At 36.3% G+C, this 24,965-nt stretch overlaps 4 protein-coding genes across 5 annotated transcripts in view; 2 read left to right on the forward strand and 2 right to left on the reverse strand.

Moving 5' to 3' along the window:
- Positions 1–1,372: 1,372 nt before the first annotated feature.
- Positions 1,373–10,747, forward strand: LOC146992810 (uncharacterized). Its single transcript, XM_085808799.1, has 6 exons — positions 1,373–1,615; positions 1,651–2,110; positions 2,194–2,873; positions 5,895–5,945; positions 10,485–10,544; positions 10,631–10,747. The coding sequence occupies exons 1-6, from the start codon at positions 1,373–1,375 to the stop codon at positions 10,745–10,747; spliced, it is 1,611 nt and encodes a 536-aa protein (XP_085664925.1).
- Positions 5,661–24,965, forward strand: part of LOC146992811 (uncharacterized) — a 28,704-nt gene continuing 9,399 nt past the window's right edge. The window contains exon 1 of one of the 2 annotated variants that reach the window (XM_085808885.1): positions 5,661–5,945. The gene's annotated coding sequence lies outside the window, so the exon portion shown is untranslated. The remainder of the gene's footprint in view (positions 5,946–24,965) is intronic. The other variant, XM_085808884.1, reaches the window with a different exon arrangement.
- On the reverse strand, positions 18,556–19,854 carry LOC118198677 (uncharacterized protein F54H12.2-like). Its single transcript, XM_085808800.1, has one exon. It carries the CDS (start codon positions 19,852–19,854, stop codon positions 18,556–18,558), a length of 1,299 nt encoding a protein of 432 aa, XP_085664926.1.
- LOC146992812 (uncharacterized) lies at positions 22,561–23,852 on the reverse strand. Its single transcript, XM_085809506.1, has 2 exons — positions 23,553–23,852; positions 22,561–23,437 (listed from the first exon to the last, which is right to left on the reverse strand). The coding sequence occupies exons 1-2, from the start codon at positions 23,628–23,630 to the stop codon at positions 22,598–22,600; spliced, it is 918 nt and encodes a 305-aa protein (XP_085665632.1). The 5' UTR covers positions 23,631–23,852; the 3' UTR covers positions 22,561–22,597.

The following is a 24,965-nucleotide window of genomic DNA, read 5'->3' on the forward strand; positions in this document are numbered from 1 at the left end:
TCCCAATTCACCCTGATGAACTATCCTGCTCCCACTTACTTTCACCACTCAGGCACTACCAGCACTCTAGACCTTTCTCTAATCTCACCACACTTCGCACACCGTCTTGCATGGCATGCACACCCCCACTCCTACGGCAGCGACCATGTTCCTATCTATCTTCACTTTCCCTCTTCCTCTCCTCCTCAGACGGTCAAGAGAAAGATTCTTGACCACTCTGAGGTTGTCTCTAAAATTGCTAAACTATCTCACCACACCTCCTTCTATTCCCTATCTGACTGTGAGTCTTTTTTCTCTCACATTCAGAACGTCACCCGCGAGAGCTCCCATAAAATTACAGTACCTGTTTGGAAGAAAAACCTTACCTCTTTTAACAAATTATGCGCAATCAGAACGCGATACAAAAGGATTGCGTATCGTACTAAAGATCCTAAAGATCTTATATCATATCGTAGGATAAATGCTAAAATTAACCGACAAACCAAATATCTTGCAAAAAAAATGGGAACATGCAAGTCTCTCTTTCGATCCCAAAATTCCAAAATCTAAAATTTGGAAAATTATTAAATCTCTCTCCTCCTCGCCTATCCCAAATCCTGCTTGGCATACCATCCTCGCTCTTGAAAACCGAGACCTAAATTCTGTCTGCACCCTCTTCTCTTCAGAATTTAACCCCCCTATAAATCCTATCCCATCCTTTCCTTTCCAACTCATTGAGGCCTATATTTTCTTTCATAAACCTCCTCTCAATCATGCCCTTGACTTTCCCTTTCTCCCCTGCGAACTGCGTACCGCAATTCGTACCCTCCGCACAAACTCCTCAGAAGGGCCAGACGGCATTTCCAATAAAATACTGAAACTCTTTCCTCACAAAAAACTCAGCCTACTTCTCTCAACCTTCAATTTCATGTGGACTAACTCGAAATTCCCCTCCTCCTGGAAACAATCTCTCATCATCCCAATCCCTAAACCGGGGAAAGACCTCTCATCCCCTTCTTCCTATCGTCCCATCTGTCTCAGCTCCTGTCTCGGAAAACTCTTTGAAAAACTTGTTAAGAATAGACTCTCTTTGGCCTTCGAAAACTTCAATATTTATAATCCTCATCTGTATGGATTCAGATCAAATAGATCTGCTATCGACATCGTCCTACTACTTACCCTCGACATCCAAGATGCTTTTCATCACAAAAAAGAGACTTCTGTTGTCTTCTTCGACCTCAAAAGTGCATTCGACTCTATAAACCCAAAAGCACTCCTCTGCAAATTTCTTAAACTAGGATTTGGTAAAATTATTAATGAATATATCCAATTCTTTCTTTCTCCCCGTGATTCCAGTATTAAACTCGGCTCCCATCTTTCCAGCCCTTTCTCCATGGATCACGGCACCCCACAAGGAGGAGTACTTTCTCCCCTTCTCTTTAATCTTATGCTCAATGACCTCCCCTCCCTCATCAATAGCAACATCCGCATCGCCATTTTCGCCGATGATATTGCGATTTGGTCCATCTTGGACAAGGATGTTAACTTACAATATGCAATAGACCAAGTCTGTGACTATTGCACAGAATGGGGTTTCTCCCTAGCCCCAGAGAAATGCCGCCATCTATTCTTTTCCAAAAAACGACATCCATGCCCCCCACTCTCTTAATCTATGACCTCCCCATTCCTCTCACCTCTTCTCACAAATTCTTAGGAGTCACTCTTGACAACAGACTATCCTTTATTCCACATATCAAACAACTAACCTCTAAAACAAAGTCTACATCTAACATTCTCAAATCCTGTACTGGCACTTCTATCGGCCCTAACCCACACTCGCAGCTCCTCCTTTATATCTCTACTGTCCGCTCTATCTCTATTTACAGCCTCCCCGTGCTATGTAATCTATCCACAAATAAGCTCAAACCCCTGGAGATTACCCACAAAATGGCTATTAAGAGAGCTCTCGGACTTCTCCGATTTACCCCCACCTCTGAGGTGTACATCGAATCCCAACTAAAACCCATATTCCTTGAAGCCCAACACCAACTCCTCCATCTTCTTCACAGAGTGTGCATCTCAGCAAATAATTATCCCTTAGCTCCTCTGCTACTTTCACCTATGCGTTCAGGCAATATAATGGATTTCCTCAAAATTAAAATTCCAAATCTTTCCTTTCTTACAACCCCCCTGCCTCTCCTATCAATTCCCCAGCCCCCTGGGACTTCTCTCCAGCACCCTCTCGATGCTATATACCTTCCCTTCCCTCTAAATCTTCCCTTCCTTCATCAGCTATTCAGTCTCTCTGCCTGGACACTCTTACTAATCTTCCTCCTAATTCCATTTTCATTTTTACTGATGGCTCCCTTACACCTACCCACAATGGTGCAGCATATGTTATCCCAAAATTGGGCATTCAACAAAACTTCACCCTTCAAGACAAATGTACCATTATGGAGCTGGAACTCCTTGCCATACGTGAGGCACTCTCTTGGTTCTCTTCTTCTAATCATCCCCATAGCTTTATTCTCACCGATAGCAAATCTGGCCTACTGGCCCTTCAAAAGCTCCCTTCTTCTACTTCCCTTCACACGCTTCTTTCAGAAATTTACTCGCTTTATAAGACTTGCATCTCGCTCAATAAATCAGTTAAATTTCAATGGATCCCCTCCCACATTGGCCTTGCTGGAAATGAAGAGGCGGATCGTCTCGCTAAACTTCCCACAGGTACTCCAATTTCTCTTCCACCTTCCGCCCTCCAAACCAAAAAATCTCTTATACTCTCTCTCAACACTGACTTCACCTCCTATCTACAAAATCATTCTGCCAACCCTTGGCGCCCCCTCTCTTCAATCACTCTCTCCAATAAGCTACTTTCTCATCCCCCCAAAAAAGTTGACATTTGCCTGCGCCGTCTGAGAACTGGCGCTATCCTCACCCGCGATTTACTATTTAAATTTAATAAAATTGACTTCCCCCTTTGCGTATTCTGTAAGGTCCCTGACACCCTCGAACACCTCCTACTTTATTGCTCTCTCTACTCCGTGCCCAGGAACTCCCTACAGACGCAACTTCTTACACTTTCTGAATCCCCCTCTATCCTTGCTGCACTCTACTCCACTTCCTCTACCATCCTCAAACTCCTAGGAGACTTCGTCAAAGACTGCAATTTCATAAATATGCTTTAAATCACCTCTTTATCCCTTCTACCTCCAGCCCTCTGTCTCCCTCAACCACTACTTCTTCACCAACCTCTTCTAGAGCTCTACATGCCTGCTGGCTTTCCTCCTTCATTAACATCTGTCCACTATACTCAACTTTCTTCTTCCTCTTCTCTCCCTACTACGCATTACTACAAGACCGAGAGTCCAAAGCACTTACTTCTGTAAGAGACAAAAATACTACTCGACTAATGTTCCTCAACCGAGAAACTCTTCTCCTAGCCACCTCCAACACCCTACAACCATCACCGACAAACCTCCGAAATAAGTAAGTATCCAAATTTATGTCTCTGTTCCTATTCTAATTTATATCTTCACTTCACAACGCCAGCTCATCACCTGCTCTACCTCCCTATTCTGAAATAGGTCATGCACATTTTCATCTCCGGCTCTTCTGCTCCCTCATTCTACTTCCATATTACCTCCATCTCCAAAATCCTGCTCTCTAAATATTCCTCCTCAAGATGCACTTACCTATACATCTTTTTACATATATCTGTCCTTACTCTTAAAAATCTTATCAATCACCTTACATGGGCAAGTTTGCACGAATATATAAATTAATGCTACATTATCTGAATTTTCCTGACCTTCCATCCTTCGTTTTCCCGGTCTCTCTCCTCTCTATTATAATTATTTACCTTATATATTCTTCTTCTCTCTAATAACCCGAAAGGGGCCACTCTATCTCCCCCTTTCCCTACTAAATAAAATTCTCCGTCCATTCCTTTTATCCATTTGGATTTAGACTCTGTCCCAAAGATTTCTGAAAATCCATGCACTAACCATTCTAGACTGATATCTAGATTCCAGTGTACTGAAACTCATAGTTCTCTGGCATCGTCAAGTTCTCGGGAGCCGATCAGGACATCGAAATCGAGACGCCTAGCGACACAAGAAGAACCAAAACAAGGAAATTGGTTTGAGACACTCCTCCAAAACTGTAAGAACTTTCCTTTTTACCTTATCCCCCCAAAAAAAATTTTTTTTTCAATAATTACCCTTTCATGTTATATTTATGAATTAAAATTAGTCTAAATTTTTCTTCTCTTTTTATTAATTTTTCCCCCTTTTTTGCATTTCTATCAAATGTGTAATTACTCAATTCTACTGAAGTTATTATATGATACTATAATTTCTATGCGCAACTAGATATAACTATCCTATGTTGTTAAGTTCTCCTTATCATGATTATATGCTGTATTTACTTGCTTATATACTTAAAAATACATTTATTTATTTATCTATATATTTATTTATTTATAAATTGTTTTTCTTCCTCTACGTTCAACCTGATGGAATCTACCGTATATTCTATTGTACAGTATATATGAAAGAATACAACGTGAAAATTAAACTACTTATTAAACTTCACAAGTCGACATGCTCTATTACTGCATAATGTACTTATGTTTTCACCAGTTTTTTCTTCTTTTTTTTCTTCCTTCCCTCTCCCTGTATATCGTGTAAATTTTTAAATATGTTAAATATTTAGTGCCTCCTCGATGCTAACATTCACTGACTGTGGACACACAACTATCTTAAAATAATAATATCTACCAAATTTTCTTACCTACACTCATCACATAGTTCCAGCGTCATCATACTCATACGTATTAGCAAATTAGGTTTTCTTCTCTTCCTTTTCCTCTATTGGCCCTTTTTTTAATATATATATATATACATATCTTTATAAATCTCTGTCCTCTCGATTTCTCTATGGACCATTTATTTTTTAATTTATTTTGTCCCAACTTTTCTTTCGGGCCTTTTGAACTCGTATAAAACAATACGAAGTTCCTTTTTACTATCCTCTAAATCTCGAAATTGCCCTCTTTCTATATACCTTTCCTTCGCACCTATGCTTGATTTTTCGCCCATCGGTGCAGAAAGACTTAGCGGGTGCAAAACAAGACATCTGTCTACTTTGTCTGTCTGTCTGTCTGTCGATCGCGCGCAGAAATGTCTCGTGTACAAAGTGCTAATTTGTTATTAATACAATTTAACATTATTATTTATATATATTATGATATAAATTAAATTAAATTTCATATATTGTCAGAGGATGCTAACGAGAATAAAGTAAATTCGTAGTTTAAAACGATTACTTAACTTATCCCTTACTTACGATACTGAGAAATTTTGTTTGCTTTTACTGTATGTTTTAAGCGTTTTTAAGTATTTCTAGATTTATAAAAATAGTTTATGTATTTATAAAAGAGTAGGTTTCTTGATTGATTTTATGATAGATATTTCTTTTAGTTTTAAAGCATGTGATTTTATGATAGATATATCTTTTAGTTTTAAGGCATGAAACTATTTTGTAAAGCTGATTTCTGCAAATCGTATATTTGAAAACATTAAGTAGTTGTATTTAATGTAATTTAAGCAATTTCGTTTATTATTTCTTAAACTTTTGCCCAGCAAAAAAATATTATATATATATTTTTTTTAATAATCGCATATTTGAAAATATTAAGCAGTTGTATTTAATGTAATTTAAGCAATTTCGTTTATTTCTTAAACTTTTGCCCAGCAAAAAAATATTATATATATATATTTTATAATTTGCAGTTCTGCTAAGCAGTTGTATTTGATGTAATTTAAACAATTTCATTTAATATTTCTTAAACTTGTGCTCAGCAAAAAAATATTATATTTTGTTTTTCTTATTATTTGCAGGTATCCTGATAGATATCTGAAGGAACAGCGATGAGTAGCCTTCAGGATGGCACCATAAATTCGGTAAGTTCGTTTTTTCTTGTTTTTTCCATGTTTGGTAGGTCAGAGTTGTTTTCCCTTTCCGATTTCCCTCGGACAGGGAAAACAATTTTGGCCGCCATCTTGGATTTCAAAAACACGCCTCTTGGCGCGTTTTTGAAATCCAAGATGGCGGCCAAAAAATAGCCAAGGGCCGGTTACGGAAAATTTCCCAATAAATCAGAAAATATTTTAATGTAATACAAATGAATAAAGTAGTTAAGCTTTTATACAACAGAGCATAATACCACAGTTATGAAGATATTTAATGTTATAAAGTTAGGTAATTTAGTAAATTTCAGTTGTTCACCAAAGCAATGAATTATGAAGTTCCTTGTATATATTTATAAATGAACTTTATTGCTGTTTTAAGTAATTAAACAACTGTTCAAGTTATTTTAATAATTTTGAAATATATACACTAAAAGAAACAATAAAATGTATTAATCTATTTGTCAACCTTGATTTTGGCACGAAAGTCTGCAGTATGCTTCATAGTTTTTAAGCATAAAGGTACTGCAATTCTTTCTTATTCCTTGATCTGAAGTTTTCTGCAATTGTTTTTTTTTATTTAAATTGCTGTATTGGCACACATACAATTTTTGTATAGTGGCTGCAGATGTGGATAAGTTTTTCGAACACTTTCGTTTGTTTTACTGGCGTCGCTGAATTTTGCGATGAAATGCAGCACATTTATTGCCGAATGTCACCTTCCAGATTTTTCCATACTGTTAATGTATACATCAGCAGTGAATTATTCTCCTCTTTCCTCAAATACACTACGGCGATAAACAATAACCATTCACTAAACATTTTGCGTAAAATCCCACTCATAATAATTTAAATTGCGAAAATCTCAGAATTAGCACCTAAACACACTATTCAGCACCACCAATTCTTTCGAAAGCGCGCCGTAAGACATTCTTTGGTAGTAGTCAAAAGTGGGGTAGGCGTCTTGCCAGGTGAAACTAGTCGATATTTCCGTGACGTCAAAAATTCGAAAAGTGGGGTAGGGTTTGGAAATACGCTCCGCCGAAATTTGGCGACTTTGGAGGAATAAATTTCCACTCTACACCTTCAGTGGTATAAAAACTCGCTAAATTCTCATCTGGACACTCAATCAATTTTTGCAATTTTTTGAGTTCTACACTAGTACCAATAAAGGTTTTAGAATTATCACTCATTATTCCAGTACATTCTCCCCTTCTAGAGAAAAAAAACGTTTTAAGCTCGAAATAAAAGATTGGCTAGTTTGGTCTGTCACAGAGTCTAAGTGTATGGCCTTTGTACTCATACATACATATACTACGACATAAATTTTGTTCAAAACTCCCTTACGTTGATTCTTAAACTTTATTGCAAATGGGCCGCAGAAATCAACACCAGTTATGTTAAATGGGTATGATGGTGTGACGCGCTCTTCGGGCAACTCGGCCATTATTTGTTGAACTGTGATGGGTTTGTTCTTAAAACATGTCACACATCTGTAGATGATCTTTCGACAATTATTTCTGTCATTGAGCGGCCAGAACCTTTGCCTTACCTGATGTAACAGTGATTGTGATCCTAAATGAAAGTACTTCAAATGAAAATGCTCTAAAATAATAGTAGTTAAACGATGTTTACTAGGTAAAACTATAGGGGTGTTTACTATTAGCGGATAGGTCCGAATAGGACAATCGTCCGCCCACTCTAATTAGCCCCATGTTATCAAGAAACACATTCAGTGATGCTAATTTACTTTTGAGGTTTACACACCTCTTTTTAATTGATTTATTTCTTCTAGGAACTCACTTTTCTGGGCCTCTAATAAAATATACACCTCAGCTTTCTTTATCTCTTCTAAAGTAAGTACTCCGTACTTCCTTACCTGAGGGTTCTTAAGATTGTGGATAAACCTGAAAATGAAACTTACAATACGAATAAGTTTAGTATAATTAGAAGACAAATTAAGAATATCATTAAAGAGGTTTGCTTCATTACATGCAATTAAAACTAAGTTAGAATCGTTATGCAGTTCATTGTCCTTTTTAAGTTCATTTGGACACACTTTTTCAACTACCTCAAATGATAAGTCCTGACGAGGAATCTGAGCGTGTTAGAAAGTCACAGCATGACCACCATTTGGAATAGTTCACAAGAAAGTCAATTTCAACACCACGCGTCATAACATCTGCTGGGTTCTTAGTAGTAGGCAGAGTAATTCGTGCGGCGGAAGTGACGTCACAGAAAAGGGGCGTGGCATAGACAGCCACCATATTGGATCACGTGACTGCCATCCGCCATTTTGAACCACGTGGTTTTCGTCCGCCATTTTGGAACACGTGGTCTTTCATCCTCCATCTTGAATGACTCACCCTCTTCCCACCATGCTCTTATCTGGCCGCCATGTTGGATCACGTGACTGTCGTCCACCATTTTGAACCACGTGGTCTTTCATCCTCCATCTTGAATGACTCCCGCCATGTTGGATTATTTTTTAATCTAATTTTCTTTCTAATTACTTATTAAATTAATTAATGTTTTATTTAATTTAAATTATTTATTGAATTATCTTCGAATAGCCGCCATTTTGAATCACGTGGTTTTATTTTTTTGCTGGAGAGCGCAGATTCAAAAATCACCAGCCAGGCCCGAACCCGCTATGTCGGGATCTGCAGCGACGCGCTTTAACCGCTGAGCCACGGTTTACTTAGCGACGAGCTATAAAAATGGGTACTTGTAAAAAAATGAGAAAGCGTTCAACGTGTGTTTCACATCCCTTTTATTTATTTTTTTTTCTTTTTCTATGTGTTAATTTATTTTTGTTCATTTGGAGTTTTAATTTTTCTTAATGAATATTTTTAAATTAGAAAATTAATTATTTTTTTTTTTCAATACATTTTTCTAAGTGGGTGATTTCGTTTCTAATGGGAAGAATGTTTCAAAATCATTTTATTATTTGCAGCGAATGAGTTAAAAACGGTATTTTTTTAAAACATTATTGGATTGTCTTAAATACATGTTGCTGCTGGCGCCATCTAGTGTACATAATATCTACTAAAGTTAACAGGATGGTTAAAAAAAATGAAGAAGTAATATATATTTTCTTTCCACGGGAAATCGAACCCGCTGTCCCCGCAAAAATGAATAAAAAGGAATTGAGGGGGACCGCATCCAGTACTTTAGGCGATACCCCACAATTCCTTGGTTGAAATGGTTCTTAATTATGTATATAACGTTTGAAACGCCATCTTGGTTTGAACGCCATCTTACTCTGAATCCGCCATTTTGAAAGATTTGCTTTGGGGAGGATGACATCACCCATATCATGTTTGTGCATGACTTTGTTCGAAAATGGCGTCTGCCTTTTCACTCCTCCTTTGGGTAGACATCCGCATAGGCGAACGAATACGTTTCTGTGGACCAATCAGAAAGCTGAAAAATGATATCATGGTCTCTTAGCCTAGTAGAGTAATGGAAATTCCCTCGTGTTGTATGCTGCAACTTCAGTACAACCTTTGCCTTGCTCTTGTGTGATTACACGTGATTATTAACAGCATATTAGTTAGTACTTTGTGTAAAATATGTCGGTATCTAAACACAAGGGTTCTAAGAATGTAAGTCTTACATTTTCTTTCTTTAAACTATACTTAAGTTTATTTATTTACCTTATACATATATATTATTTATTTCTTAAATTCACTCAGGTTATTTTTCTAGATTCACAATTTTCTCTCAATTCAGAAGATGATGATGTAAGTTATATATATATATATATATATATATTCAATTATCTAGTATACAAAACTGGTGCAATTAATTGTTGTTACAGCGTTACTTATGATATTTATGTAATACTGCAATAGAGGGTTAGTTATACACGTGGTACTAATTAATGTTTTTACTTTAGTGTATGGGTGCAATGACACAAGAGTTTGAGGAAGACATAGAGGAAGTAAGATTTATTATTACTATTACAACTTTTTTTTATTTATAATGTATTTTTGTTACAGCGTTACTTATGATATTTATGTAATACTGCAATAGGAGGTTAGTTATACACGTGGTACTAATTAATGTTTTTTACTTTAGTGTATGGGTGCAATGACACAAGAGTTTGAGGAAGACATAGAGGAAGTAAGATTTATTATTACTATTACAACGTTTTTTTATTTATAATGTATTTTTTCTCTATAAAAAAAAAACTAATTTCTGTTCCTTCCTTAAAAGATAATGGGTGAAACGACTCAAGATTTTGTTGAAGATACTGATGAAGTAAGGTTTTTATTACTTTTTATTTACATTGTTTTTTTTCTTGTATTTTAAAAAAAGAAAAACTATAAGTACCTTTTCCCCAAAGTTAATAGGTGAAATGACTCAAGATTTTGCAGAAAAGGACGATACCTTATTTCTCCCTCTCTATTATCAAGTAGGCTCAGGATTTGAGGTATATGATCAACGTACTTTATATTTTATTCTCTGTGTGTATTTTGCTTGCTTATTTTTTTCCCCGGTTATTTCACTTTATGTTTATTTTTCCAGATTCGTCCTGGTCCTTCAGGTGATGGCAAAACATTTGTCGCGGATGTAATTCGAGAAGATGTAAGTCACGTTTTTTTTATTACCTCTTTTACGCATGCCTCTTTCCTCATGTTCTTCCTAAATTGTTTTTTTTTTTTCCTTTTTAGGTTCAAAATTCTGTTATCCTCGAAGAGCGGTCGCACAGAAAAAATAAGAAGTACCAGGGAGAAGAAATTTCCTATAAAGCAAGGATTGACTGCGAAAAATTACCTGAAAGTTTGTAGCAAACGCCCCTCTTTGCAGCCGTGAATGCTGTAAGAGCTTTGTTCATGGCTTTAATTCAACGCACTACTAATAGCTTAAGATCGTCCGATCTAATTCGTTTCTGCATACACGCTAACGGGTTGGATAAACCCATTTCAACGAAGTTAATGTCTGTTGCAGAAATGACTGTTGAGAAAGTTACATCGGAAGTAGTAAAAGTATTACAATCAAAAGATCAGATTGTCTTGTATTAGGGCTTTACAGTAGATGTTCTAACGATTTCAAGGGATCTTGGTCGAGGCCCTAGTCGTATTCGAAAAGTAGTAAATGTTGAAGTTGACCGGCTGAGAAAGAAGTCAATTCTTCACATACCTGCGGATGATATAGGACTCTGTTGCGCGTAATCGATTGTTTTCGCATTGGCTCATTTGGAAAACGATAAATCTGCGATAAATAGTATGCGAGAGAGTCGGCGTCCCGCTCTTATGAACGTCCACGAGGAAGCTGGTGTTCCGTTAGGTGCCTGCACCTATTCGGAAATTTCAGTATTTGAAGAGCATTTGAATGTACAGATTGCTGTTATCTCGTCTGAAAATATGAATAAGGTATTTTTTATTATTATTTAAGTGATGTTTAATTTTTCTTTGAAAGTGATTTTTTTTAATGTTTCTTTTTATTCCTACCTTTATTATAGGTTTCTTACAAAGGTGTTCGAAGGCCACGACGCATCCATCTGTGGCTACACAATAACCATTTTGATGTGATCAAGTGCCTGAAAGCATTTTATGCTTCGAATCACTATTGTGAAGAATGTGAGAAGCCATTTAATAACATAGAAGACCACCATTGCCCAAATGCCTGCAATATTTGCAATCGATCAGAGTGTATTCCAGGTGAAATGAAGAGATGTCCACATTGTGACCGTCTTTGCAGGTCAAGTGATTGTTTTGATTTCCATAAGTCAGTTAGGGGACAACAGATATTTTCACTCTGTGATCTAGTGAGTGTGTTTTATGTATTCAATATTTCTTTTTTCTTTCTTCACATGATATTGAAATTAATGAAATGTAATCTTCTCTTTTTTAAGATATATCAATGCAGAAAATGTTGCCAGGTTATACAGCGTCGTAAATGTCCACGCGAAAATCATCGCTGTGGTACCACGATATGTAATTCTTGTAAGAAATATGTGGTCGCGGGCGAACACCAATGCTTTTTGGGAAAAACGGAGCCAAAGGACCCCTCAGACCTGCACATCTTTTTTGACTTTGAGACTGACCAGACCTCGGGTGAACATGTGGTAAACCTTGCTGTAGCACAGTATGCAGACGGCCAAGAACAAGTGTTTAAGGGGTATACAGCCTGCCAGGACTTTTGTGCTTGGCTTTTTGCTCCTAACCACAAAGGATTTACGGCTATCGCTCATAATATGAAGGGGTAAGTTCATTTATATGTTTATAATGTTATTTCTGTATAAGATTTTTTTTTGTTTTTTAATGTTTTCGTTGTTAACATTTTTATTTATTTATTTATTTACAGTTTTGATGGCCAATTTATAATGTCTTGGCTTTTAGAACAAGGCCTAACTCCAGAAGTTATACCAAATGGATCTTTGCTAATGAGTATCTATCATAAGATCCTCAATATCAGAGTGATTGACTCTCTGAATTTTTTACCGATGGCGTTAGCCAAACTTCCACAATGCTTTGGTCTCACCGAGTTAAAAAAGGGTTCTTTCCGCACTTATTTAATACGCGAGAGAATCAAACATATGTTGGACCTCTTCCAAAAGTCGATTATTACAGGCCAGATACTATGATGCCATCTGTGCGAAAAGCATTTTTATCTTGGTATGAAGAACACAAAGATGATGAATTTGATTTTGAAGCTGAAATTTTGGCATATTGCAGGTGTGTAACTTTTTTATGAATTTATTTTATTTTTATTTATTTTTGATTAAAAGTAAATAATAATAAATTCTATTTTTTTTTTTTTACAGATCCGATGTGGATATTTTGCGTCGATGCTGTTTGGCATTTCGAAGTCAGTTTCTGAATGTTTCCAATGTTGATCCATTTCGGTAAGTTTTTCTTCCTCATATTTATTATTGTTGTTATTTTCCGATGTATAGTCATTTTTTCTTACTATTTTCCCCTTTCCTCCCCCCTTAGGTATGTAACAATAGCTTCCGCATGCATGGCCGTTTACAGAAACATGCACATAAAACCAGAGACCATATCCATGGTCCCCGTTTATGGATATACGAATAAAACCAATTACAGTGTTGACGGTATTAGATGGTTGGACTATGTGGCTTATACAGAAAATATAAAAATCCAACATGCTCTCAATGGATACGGTGAATGTAAAATAGGTGGAGTTTCCGTAGATGGGTTTTGTGAAGAAAAGAAGACAATTTATCAGTTTCATGTAAGTAGTCTATTTATATTGATTCTTTGTTTTTTTCTTACCTATTTTGAATGATTTTTTTTCCCAGGGATGTTTTTATCATGGGTGCGATGTATGCTATGATGCTGACGTGAAACAACCACTCAAGGGTGTAGCAATGGGGGTTCTTCTTCGCCAGACGAAGGAACAGACTGCGAAACTCCAAGCCTTGGGTTTTACCGTAGTAGAAATGTGGGAGCACCAATTTATCAAAGAAAAAAAAACAAGTGACACTCTGAAGACCTTTCTTAAAACCCACGGGCTCCAGGATCGACTAAATCCTAGGGACGCGTTCTTCGGTGGGAGAACAAATGCAGTGAAGCTATATTACGAAGGCAGTGCAAAATATGTGGATTTCACTTCGTTGTATCCTTGGGTATGATATCTCCTTAATTTTAAATTTATTCTTGTATAAATAGGCAAACTGTTTACAAAGTTTTTTTCCCAAGGTCAACAAATACTGTGTTTATCCAGTTGGTCATCCGAAGATCATTACAGAAAACTTTGAAGACATTGAAAAATACTTCTGAATCGTAAAATGTAGAATTATCCCACCAAGGGAACTATATCTACCAGTCCTTCCTCACAGATGTAATAGGAAACTATTGTTTCCATTATGTCGAAGCTGCGCTGAAAACCTCCAACAAAGTACATGCCGTCACACGCCGGAGGAACGGGCTCTAATAGGTACATGGATTTCGGAGGAAATCAAACTTGCGATCCGGGAAGGATATCAAGTAACCAATGTGAGATTCTATGTTCTTTTTCCTATTTACTTGAAAAAAAAATATTTCAATTACTTTTTTATAATAATAATCCTTTTACGTTTTTTTTACTTAGGTTTACGAGGTATATCATTTTGAAGAGACTTCAGCTTCGTTATTCAAATCTTATATTGATCTATTTTTGAAGATAAAACAGGAGAGCAGCGGATGGCCTGCAGAATGTCGGTCAGAAGAGCAAAAGGAGAGCTACATTAAGGAATATTTACAAAAAGAGGGTATTCGTCTAGATTCCTTAGAAATTGCAAAAAATCCCGGTCGGCGACAAGTTGCCAAATTAGCATTGAATAGTTTCTGGGGGCGGTACGTACTTTCATTTTTATTTTTTCCTCAAAATAAAAAAAATGAATCACTATTTTTCTTATACTAAACTGTTTACTTTTTTTTCAATTGGGGGATGAATATAAACAAAGTGCAATTAACATTTGTGAATTCTGTGCCACAGTTTAATAAGATTCTGCATGACTCTACCAAGAATGTAAGTTTTATCTATTTTTAACTTTTTTCCCATAGGTTAAAAAAAAATGTGAATTTTTTAAATCTATTTTATTTACTATTATTTAGGTTAAAGATGTTTGTTTTCCTAATGAAGAAGTGGCAGCCATATGGTGGGAAAAAACTGACAAATTTGTATCTCAAGACACAACTACAAATGTGTTCTTAGCGGCATTTACCACTGCTTGGGCTCGACTAAAATTATACTCCGAAATGGAGAAATTAGATCGTGCAGTATTATATCACGACACTGATAGTATAATTTACGCCCAAGACGGTAATAACGACCCACCCATTGGAAATTTTTTGGGTGAATTCACGGATGAATTATATGGGGATACAATTACTAAATTTGTATCTGGTAAGAAACTTTTTTTTTCACACTGATAAAAAACTTATATTACATGAATTATAATTCTCAGGCTATACGTGTATACACACACACACACACACACACATATATATATATATGTTTTTTTTCCAGGTGGTCCGAAAAATTATGCGTTTGAAACCGAAGCTGGTAACACTCGTTGCAAAATCCGTGGATTCACCTTAAATTTTCGGAATTCTCAGCTACTTAATTTTGAATCGGTGAAGAGTCTGGTATGTAGCTTGGATCCTAGTATAGCCACCATCGAAATTGAAAACCCGATGAAAATATGCCGTGAGGCGAAGAGAAGAAAAGTCGTCAATAAGATTGAGAAAAAGTTATACAGAGTGGTTTACGACAAAAGAGTAATACAATCGGACTTGACCACCCTTCCCTACGGTTATTAGAAAAGCTTCGTAAGTTTTATTTTATTCATTTTATATTGGTAAAATTTAAAATGTATGACATTATTGCATGTATTAATTTGTTCAACACTTGATTTTTAGGGTTCTTTGTCGATTACAAAATGTCTTGCCCTGAAGAAAAAGAAAAGAAAAAGAAAAAAAAAGGCCCTATTCAGGGCCACCAAATAATAAAAAAGGTTCTTTTCAGGGCCACCAAATAATAAAAAAAGGTCCTTTTCAGGGCCACCAAATAATAAAAAAAGGTCCTTTTCAGGGCCACCAAATAATAAAAAAAAGGTCCTTTTCAGGGCCACCAAATAATAAAAAAAGGTCCTTTTCAGGGCCACCAAATAATAAAAAAAAGGTCCTTTTCAGTGCCACCAAATAATAAAAAAAGGTCCTTTTCAGGGCCACCAAATAATCATTAAAAAAATTACACGCTTTTATAAGAAGTTGACATCCAATGAAGGAAAAGAAAAAAACTTAATGTTTCCCGACCCCTTCATCTTGTATATAAAGAAAGGTAAGTCTCACTTTATTTTTATTTGTAATAAAGGAACTACCGAGATTGGTTCACCCTTCAACCTGTCTGGTCAGTGGCCCTACGGGTTCGGGCAAGTCGGTTTTCGTTAAAAAACTAATAGATCATAGTATGTTTTCGTCCATGCCTGAAAAAATTATTTATTGCTACGGAGCATTTCAGCCCCTATTCAATACTATAAAAGGTGTCGTTTTCGAAGAAGGCCTACCTTCTTACTTGAATACTATTCAAAATGTCCTTGTAATAGTAGATGATTTAATGTCCGAGCTAGGTAATGATACGCGTTTGAGCAACTTATTTACAAAGGGCAGTCATCATCGAAATATTTCCATCATTTTTATTGTTCAGAATTTATTTCACCAGGGAAGGGAAATGCGCAATATAAACTTAAATTCCCATTATTTAGTGCTTTTCAAGAATCCAAGGGACAAAAGTCAGGTGATTCATTTAGCCAGACAGATGTTTCCAGGTAAAAACAAATCCTTTCAGGAAATTTTTCACGACGCCACAAGCCCCTCCTTTGGATATCTACTTTTGGATTTTCATCCTATGACAGGCGAAAGCTTGCGCATGCGCACGGGTATTTTTCCGGGAGATAAACACTATGTATACGAACCGCGTTAATCAGTTCTTATCTTGTCTGCAAGAAGGAAACATGTCTGCAGTCGTCATCGATTTTCAGGGCTTTCAATTGTCACCCCATTCCTTCGTAGTGAAGGAATTAGCCTTTTACGATGTGCAGCATGGTTATCACGGTCGGTGGTCCTTTCAGCCTCCGCAATCTTGGGAAATCCTATCGCCCAGTAAACAGAAGACCTACGCGTGGGTTATCCGCAATGTCCATAACATGCCCTGGGAAAGTGGCAAATTGCCCTATACAGCACTTAGGAGCGTTCTCATGTCCCTGTTTGCCTCGTATGATGAAATCTACGTCAAAGGATTAGAGAAAGCCAAATTTTTGAAAAAGCTTTCCGGATTAAATATTTTGAACTTAAACGATCTGGATTGTCCTAAAATCGACAAATTGCAGATACCTACCGTGAATTGTCCCTTTCACGCTCCGCAGTTTCATTACTGCGCTCTACACAGAGCCGCAGCTTTTGCCAATTTGTATCCAGTATAAATAGCTCCACGTTTTAAATCCAAGTATCATTATTTGTTCGATATGTCGTCGCACACACACCTCCCATTAGAGCAGCTCAAACTTTTGCAAAAGTCTAAAGTCAAAAGACAATTGCTGCAAAAGTGTCCTAATAGTGTCATCAAAGCTGTATGCGAATGTGCCCTCAATGTTTTAAAAGGAAATGTACCCATCTCAAAACGTCAGAAGAGCAGATTAGCTCCTTACAAAAGGACGTTACGTCGACTGGGAGATAAGAGTTCCTCTGTTTAAGAAGAGAAAACTCCTCGTTCAAAAAGGTGACGGTTTCTTGTCACTCCTCTTACCTGCAGCCGTGTCTCTTCTAGGATCTCTTTTCCATGGATCACGCTAAGAAATTTATCCTAATGCCAATGGATCGAGCACAACATTTTTCAGAGGATCATGTATCGGAATTGGATCGAGAAATGAAGGCTATCCTGTCCAAGAAAATTCCAGACTCTGAAAAGGCAACACAATACCTACAAATTCTTCAAAAATTTGTAAAGTTCCCGGAGATGAATCAAGTACAACCCGTTACCGAAGAATCAAAAATTATCGATAAACAACCTCCTGATATTTCTGAAGCTATTATGGAATCGGCTCCTGTCAAGCATAAGAAAGTGACCGAAAACATTTTATTATTTTTAAAAAGTCGTCCAGATGTTTTTTCATGGACGCCTGCTAAGGAACTGGTTTTGCACGGCAATGTTCTGCCCTATACAAACATTGAAGTCCTCATTTCACATCTGATACGTAATAAGAAAATGAAGCCACCAGGATTTGAGCAGTTTCAATCGATGCTTAAAGAAACCAACTTTCCTGAAACTTTTGTAAAAAATCCCAATTTACACGAGAAACGGCAAATGTATGCTTTACCTGTAAGAAAAAAACCAAGACTCATGTATGGAAAAGGTTCCACAAAGTGGATTCATTTTTAATTGTAAATTTTTTTAAGATAGTTTTTTCAATAAATAGTGAATTTCTTTCACTTCATGTGTATTTATTTTTCTTTTTACAGCAGGTAAAGAAAAAAAAAATCTTTATTTTTGAAAAGTGAAGGGGAAAAAAATCATTTTTCTTAGCTTAAAAAAGTTTATTATTATTTTTTGTTGTTGTTGTTGGATGTAAGTATAAATACATAAGCAAAAGACAAACACAGAAAATTAAAAATTACATTTTTTTATTTTTTAAAAATTATATTTACAGCATATAATTTTTTCACAAATTGATACATTCTAAAATCATTTTTCTTTCCAGCTAGCGGAGTTACAATAATCTTCATACAAAATCCTTGACATCGCTTTACAATAAAATAAATACAAAATTGTCCACACACATTGGACGTTGGACTTTGAAGGGGTATTGGGTTCCATAAAACATGATGAAACGTCTCGATGTATCTGGATATATCTTCTCCATAGGTTTCGGGTGGTAAACCAAAGGAATCGAAAAATTCGACAGTCTCTTTGTTTTCCATGTAGATAGCTAGCCAATGCGTTCTTGTCTCGTCATGTTTATCCGTGTTGATCACTATTGCAGCTGGGAAACTTTGAAGCTTTGGAATTATGTCCGAGGGAAAAACTCCTTTAAAATGTCTCTGAGAACGAGGATCTCGAGAGAGTATTCGATGGATCTGCAGAGAATTCATTAGTTACCAAAATCGTAGATGATATTTCTAGATTTATTGATTTCTATTAAATTTTCAAATTCTGCATAGACTATTAACGATGTTGTTATTGGCAGAGGAAAACCGAATTTTACCTCCAGTCTCAAATTACTATGACGCACTAAATTCAAATGAGACCCATCACACAAATCAGGTGATAGATCGAAAAGAAATAAACAATATCCTTCTGGATATTCTGATCTCGAAAGATACAATCCCCGGTTTTCAGCATTGGTAAATAAATTCTGATAGGCACGAATGAAGGTTTTATTCATAAAATCAGGTTGAAGAGGATTATGAGGCACAGGTTGCCCATCTACGTAAATGCCAATAAAATTGATATGATTGTGCTTAAATTCAAAGGGAGACTTTTTATAGTTTCCATTGAAAGCATCGTTATCAACGCAAGCAATACTTAAGCGTTTAGGCATCTGACCAGTAAAAATACTATCTTGGACAAAACTCATATTTCCTGATGGAATAGAATACACTTTGCAAAGCACTCGGTTGATAGGATATTTTGCTGTCGCTTTTTCTAAACTTTTTGCATGCCCTAAAATTACACCTGAACTGACTCGAACTTTGCGTACAAATAGTGAGGCATGTTCCAACGATACTTTAAAATTTCCTTCTCCCAATAAGCAACATTCCGGTTTGCTGCGGATAAGTTTAATTTTCATGTCGACCATGTTCAACAAAAGTCTTTCTTGATGAAACATGTCTAGGTGTAACCGTCCAATCATATCCACTGTAGCACTAAGTTTAAATATTTCTGCGCGTTTATTGAATCCCTCATTAGGTTGCTTATCAGTGGTATCAAACACATTCATACGACCCGCAGTATCTTTAAAATATAATTCTGATGATAATTGAGAAGTTTTCGTATCAAAACCATGATTAAGTAGTTTTTCTATCATGGCTCTGTAAGGGTAAGTGTTATTGCTAGAGGAAATAAGTCTTTCATTTAAGCTGATATCCACTTGAGAAAAGAGGGAATGCAAAAACAAGTTCACGGGTCCTACCTTATCATATTTTCCAAGAGAGGCGCCATTGCTTTTTAAAATTTTAACTTTGACATATAACTGAGTTTGAGATAAATCCAAATAGTCGTCACCACTACCCGCGACATTGAATTCGACAGGACTTCCATCTGTCACATTCGCAAGGGGATGAAATTCTATCCATTGTCCTCTTTCTATAACTGTTTGGGTTGGAGGTAATGTAAATAAATTAAGTTCAGATTTAGCGCATTCTGGTGAATCTTTTAAAAGGAATGCCATTATGAGTTGAAAATATCACGTCGTTGCACTTTCCTGGCTTTAGATGAAATGAAGCGTTTGGGAGATTTGCGCTTCCTTTTAAACTTTCCGTGACCAATCTCATCTGCTTTCTGAACTGCTTTCTTTGCTAATTTTTTCCCAGTTTCTTTAGATCTGGTTTTGAGGGATGTTTTAAATTTTCCCCCGATAACACGTCGCTTGCAATTTGCGTTCCTGTACGTAGAGCTTCTTTTCCAACAGTTTTTGCTCCCTTAATTAAAAAAGGCATGGCGCTACGGAAAAGTTTCGCAAAAAATCCACCTATTCCGTATCCTTTCTGTAAAACCATTCCCTGATAATACGGCAGACCTTTTCCAGTTTGTCCCACATAATAATCCTCAAAGTCTTTGGTGCAACAAGCATATGGAACGAGCATTTTGATACAGCTTCTAGAACGTTTACGCTATAAATGAATATTTTTTTCCTTTGTTGAAGCTTTTTATAGAATCTGTCTCAAACGAAAATGGAGCACTATGAAAACTTTACCTCTTTCAAATGGAACCAGACTCCCCGAATGAGACCTTATTTTGATTTCAATCGTTTGAAAATGTTGACGAATCACTGGTAAATATAAAGGTCGAGAATAATGTTTGTCAATTATCTCTCCGTCCTTCCCTTCCACTGTTACAATTTTCAAAAGGGGAGCTTGTACATCTCCTACGATTTGTGGTTCAACTAAATCACAGTATACGTACATAACGGGGAAAAAACCGTTCGGATTCGCTACGAAAGGACTTTGGACATTTCCTTTGTAAACACCCGGTTCAAATCCTAAGAGCTCAGCTAATCCTTCGTGAAGAACCACTTTTGACTGTTCATCCGTCTTTATCGTCACTCTTTTCGTAATGTCATGATAAGAAAATTCAATTTTATTTTTATGTGAAGCTAAAGTCATGGCTTTTAATATGTCAGGTATCGTTTCATAATAACCAGGCGAAATACGCCTTCCTTCTAGTTCTCCATTGTGGACAGCAAAACCAAATAAATTGTTATCTTTTCCGACGTTATACCAAGAATGTGGATAAATAATATTTAGGAGCGCAAGTTCCCAATCCCCATTGCTGAGCTCAATAGGAGATGGAAGTTGGGTAATAAATCGAGAAATTTTATTGTCTGGAAAAAATTTTCTAGAGCTATCGCTTATGAGTGTTAAGTAGAAGGACATTTTCGTTCAAATGAAAAGTAAATACAATGCACACGTTTTTATATCATTTTTAAATTTGATACCCAAGTATTAAATTTTTCAGGGTAACCCTGAAATTTAACAAAGTATTCTGATTTTCCACGATGCTTTCTAGTCTTCAGTATCTTTTCGACAGGATAGTACCCACAGTCCGCTATTTTTTGTAACTCTTGCTTATAGAAGGTTCCTTATATATCTTCTCCCGCTAAATCTTTCAGTTTGTAGACAATGGGAGTTAATCTGATGAATGGTAAATATTTCTCTTGTCCAATTTTGTTCACACCCCTTCTCGAAATGCAATTTATCGCGACGAATGCGCACCGTATCTCCAATTTTGAAATCTGGGGGGGGGATTTCTTTCTTTACAGTCGATTCACCATATAATGTTTGCCATACTTTGTGTTGATTTTCTTCTGTGACAGAAATGGGTTCCATTTTTATACTGCGATGCCACGTATGATTATAACTGTACATGAATTTATCTAAGACGTCAATATATTTTTTTGTATTCATTTCCGTAAAATATTTCCACATTTTGGTCTTAAGTGTCCGATTAAAACGTTCCACAATGGAGGCTTTTGTTTCATTGTTGGTCGTGAAGAAATGAACTTTTTTTCTTTTTCAGATATTTTTGTAAAAGTGAGTTCTTAAATTCCGTTCCATCATCCGTTTGTAAATTTTGTGGGGTTCGTTCCGAAAAGATTTTTTGAAAAGCAGCAACAATAGTTTCTGCTTTTTTATCCCTGAGAGGAATCGCCCATGCGTATTTGGACAAAATATCTATGCAGGTTAAGATATATTTAACACCCTTGTTTGCTTTTGCAAGAGACTGCATATCCACCAAATCTGCTTAAAATTGCTCATTCAATCCTCCGACAATCACACGGTTTCTTGTGAATTTATGTCTCAAAGGTTTGTGTAAAGTATATGAATCTTTTGTTTGTACCCATTTCTTAATCTTTTGCGTTTTCACTTTACCTTTCAAGGCGCGATGTAACGTGTTGATGCCGCCAAAACTACCGGGAACTTGTGGATCTTTATAAAATGAGTTTAGTTCATCCGCCATGATGTATGATTAAACCTATTTGATAAGTTAAGTGATTCATTTAACGTATTAAAATATCTTTGGGAAATTTTATTCCGAATACAGTTTCTGACAGAATGTACATAACGAAAATTAAGAAAAAATACAGGAGCACAAAAACAACCTCCTCTTTTGAGAACGCCATCCTAAATGATGGGCGAATATAAAATGGGTGTCTTATATACCTCTAGGGATAGGTACGAAAAGAAAAAATTAAGCTACGGTAAAAAAATAACTTACTTTGCATCAGAATGGTTCGTCATAACTAAAATAAAATTCTCTTACCTTTATGTACTCATCCATTGGTAGCAATCACCTAAAAACCTTACATAAAACATACACTGTGAAAAAAAATGTGTGAAATAAAAACAAAGAATGTAACATGACAAAATTTTTTTATTCGAGGGCACCTTTAAAATATTTACACAGATATTTCATTACATTAAATCTTCAAAGTACTCACTCACATTTTCAGGACAAAAATATTTCCTACTTTTCTGTAGGACATCTTTCATACAAACGTTTTTCAGAAAGTTCTGCGTCAAGTAATCGTGAGGTCTCAGAGCTGGAAATTGTGTACGTTCCCACAAGTTATCATAAAAAATGTGTACCAGTTCTTGCACGTTCTGAAACAAAGCTATATTGTTGAATTTTTCTATACGATTTCCAAGAACTTCTTCGGCGCACGTTTCGGGTTCTTTCAAAAATCTATCGGGCATCGTGGTCAAGAGTTTCCGAAAAGACTTTTCAAGGATATCTAAAAGGTAGTGCTGTCCAAGACTTACATCCAGAGAACTGGGCAGATCTTCATCTGTAGGTAGATCCTGTATATTTTTGTACACCTCAAAAAAGTCTATGGACGAATAAACTTCATCTGCAACGGCCGTAGAGATAGCACAATACTGTTTTATCATCTGTTTCCATTGGCTTCCCGTGATGATGAGGGATTTGGAAAAACATTGTCCGTCATGTGTTTTCTTGATCTGTGTGAAGGTAAACTTTTGAAAATCGGAACTTTCAATTGTGATTCCGTTCTCTGGCAAGAACTCGAGATCGGTCTTTGATCGTGGTATTTCGGGGCGCTGTATAACGATCGGTATTAGCGATGGCCTGATAGTAACACCTTCGCGTGTTGGGTAGAACTTTTTACCATATTTCTTGTAGCGACGAATATGGACTGATGTATGCCCGTTGAACGTTGAAGGCAACAAGAAAACACAATCTCCAAGGTAAAACACTCCATCCGGAATCTCATCTTCTAATATTACACCAGTGTTCTGAAAGAAGTAAAAAAAGAAACATTCGTAAGTATACGTAAAAAACATTTTTTTTTACACAGAAACAAGATAAAAAATCACAATAACTAAAATAACATCAAAACAATACACTTACCTTAGTAGTTTCCACCTCCTTCAGTTTCTTACAGGAATCCATAGCAGTGTCCGAGGCTTTTCTCTTGTTGTCGGTCATCTTGAAGAAATGCGGGATACAAACGTATACGTTTACGCCAAGATAAAAAATCACGTCAACACCAAAGCGAAGTAAGGGCAGGACTGAAGTTGCAGCATACAACACGAGGGAATTTCCATTACTCTACTAGGCTAAGAGACCATGATATCATTTTTCAGCTTTCTGATTGGTCCACAGAAACGTATTCGTTCGCCTATGCGGATGTCTACCCAAAGGAGGAGTGAAAAGGCAGACGCCATTTTCGAACAAAGTCATGCACAAACATGATATGGGTGATGTCATCCTCCCCAAAGCAAATCTTTCAAAATGGCGGATTCAGAGTAAGATGGCGTTCAAACCAAGATGGCGTTTCAAACGTTATATACATAATTAAGAACCATTTCAACCAAGGAATTGTGGGGTATCGCCTAAAGTACTGGATGCGGTCCCCCTCAATTCCTTTTTATTCATTTTTGCGGGGACAGCGGGTTCGATTTCCCGTGGAAAAAAAATATATATTACTTCTTCATTTTTTTAACCATCCTGTTAACTTTAGTAGATGTTATGTACACTAGATGGCGCCAGCAGCAACATGTATTTAAGACAATCCAATAATGTTTTAAAAAAGTACCGTTTTTAACTCATTCGCTGCAAATAATAAAATGATTTTGAAACATTCTTCCCATTAGAAATGAAATCACCCACTTAGAAAAATGTATTGAAAAAAAAATAATTAATTTTCTAATTTAAAAATATTCATTAAGAAAAATTAAAACTCCAAATGAACAAAAATAAATTAACACATAGAAAAAGAAAAAAATAAATAAAAGGGATGTGAAACACACGTTGAACGCTTTGTCATTCTTTTACAAGTACCCATTTTTATACCTCGTCGCTAAGTAAACCGTGGCTCAGCGGTTAAAGCGCGTCGCTGCAAATCCCGACATAGCAGGTTCGGGCTTGGCTGGTGATTTTTGAATCTGCGCTCTCCAGCAAAAAAATAAAACCACGTGATTCAAAATGGCGGCTATTCGAAGATAATTCAATAAATAATTTAAATTAAATAAAACATTAATTAATTTAATAAGTAATTAGAAAGAAAATTAGATTAAAAAATAATCCAACATGGCGGGAGTCATTCAAGATGGAGGATGAAAGACCACGTGTTCCAAAATGGCGGACGAAAACCACGTGGTTCAAAATGGTGGACGACAGTCACGTGATCCAACATGGCGGCCAGATAAGAGCATGGTGGGAAGAGGGTGAGTCATTCAAGATGGAGGATGAAAGACCACGTGTTCCAAAATGGCGGACGAAAACCACGTGGTTAAAAATGGTGGATGGCAGTCACGTGAT

This window comes from Stegodyphus dumicola, chromosome X2 (assembly GCF_044657685.1).
Source record: "Stegodyphus dumicola isolate Sdum_Otavi_A_Nest chromosome X2, ASM4465768v1".
NCBI classification, from domain to species: Eukaryota; Metazoa; Arthropoda; class Arachnida; order Araneae; family Eresidae; genus Stegodyphus; species Stegodyphus dumicola.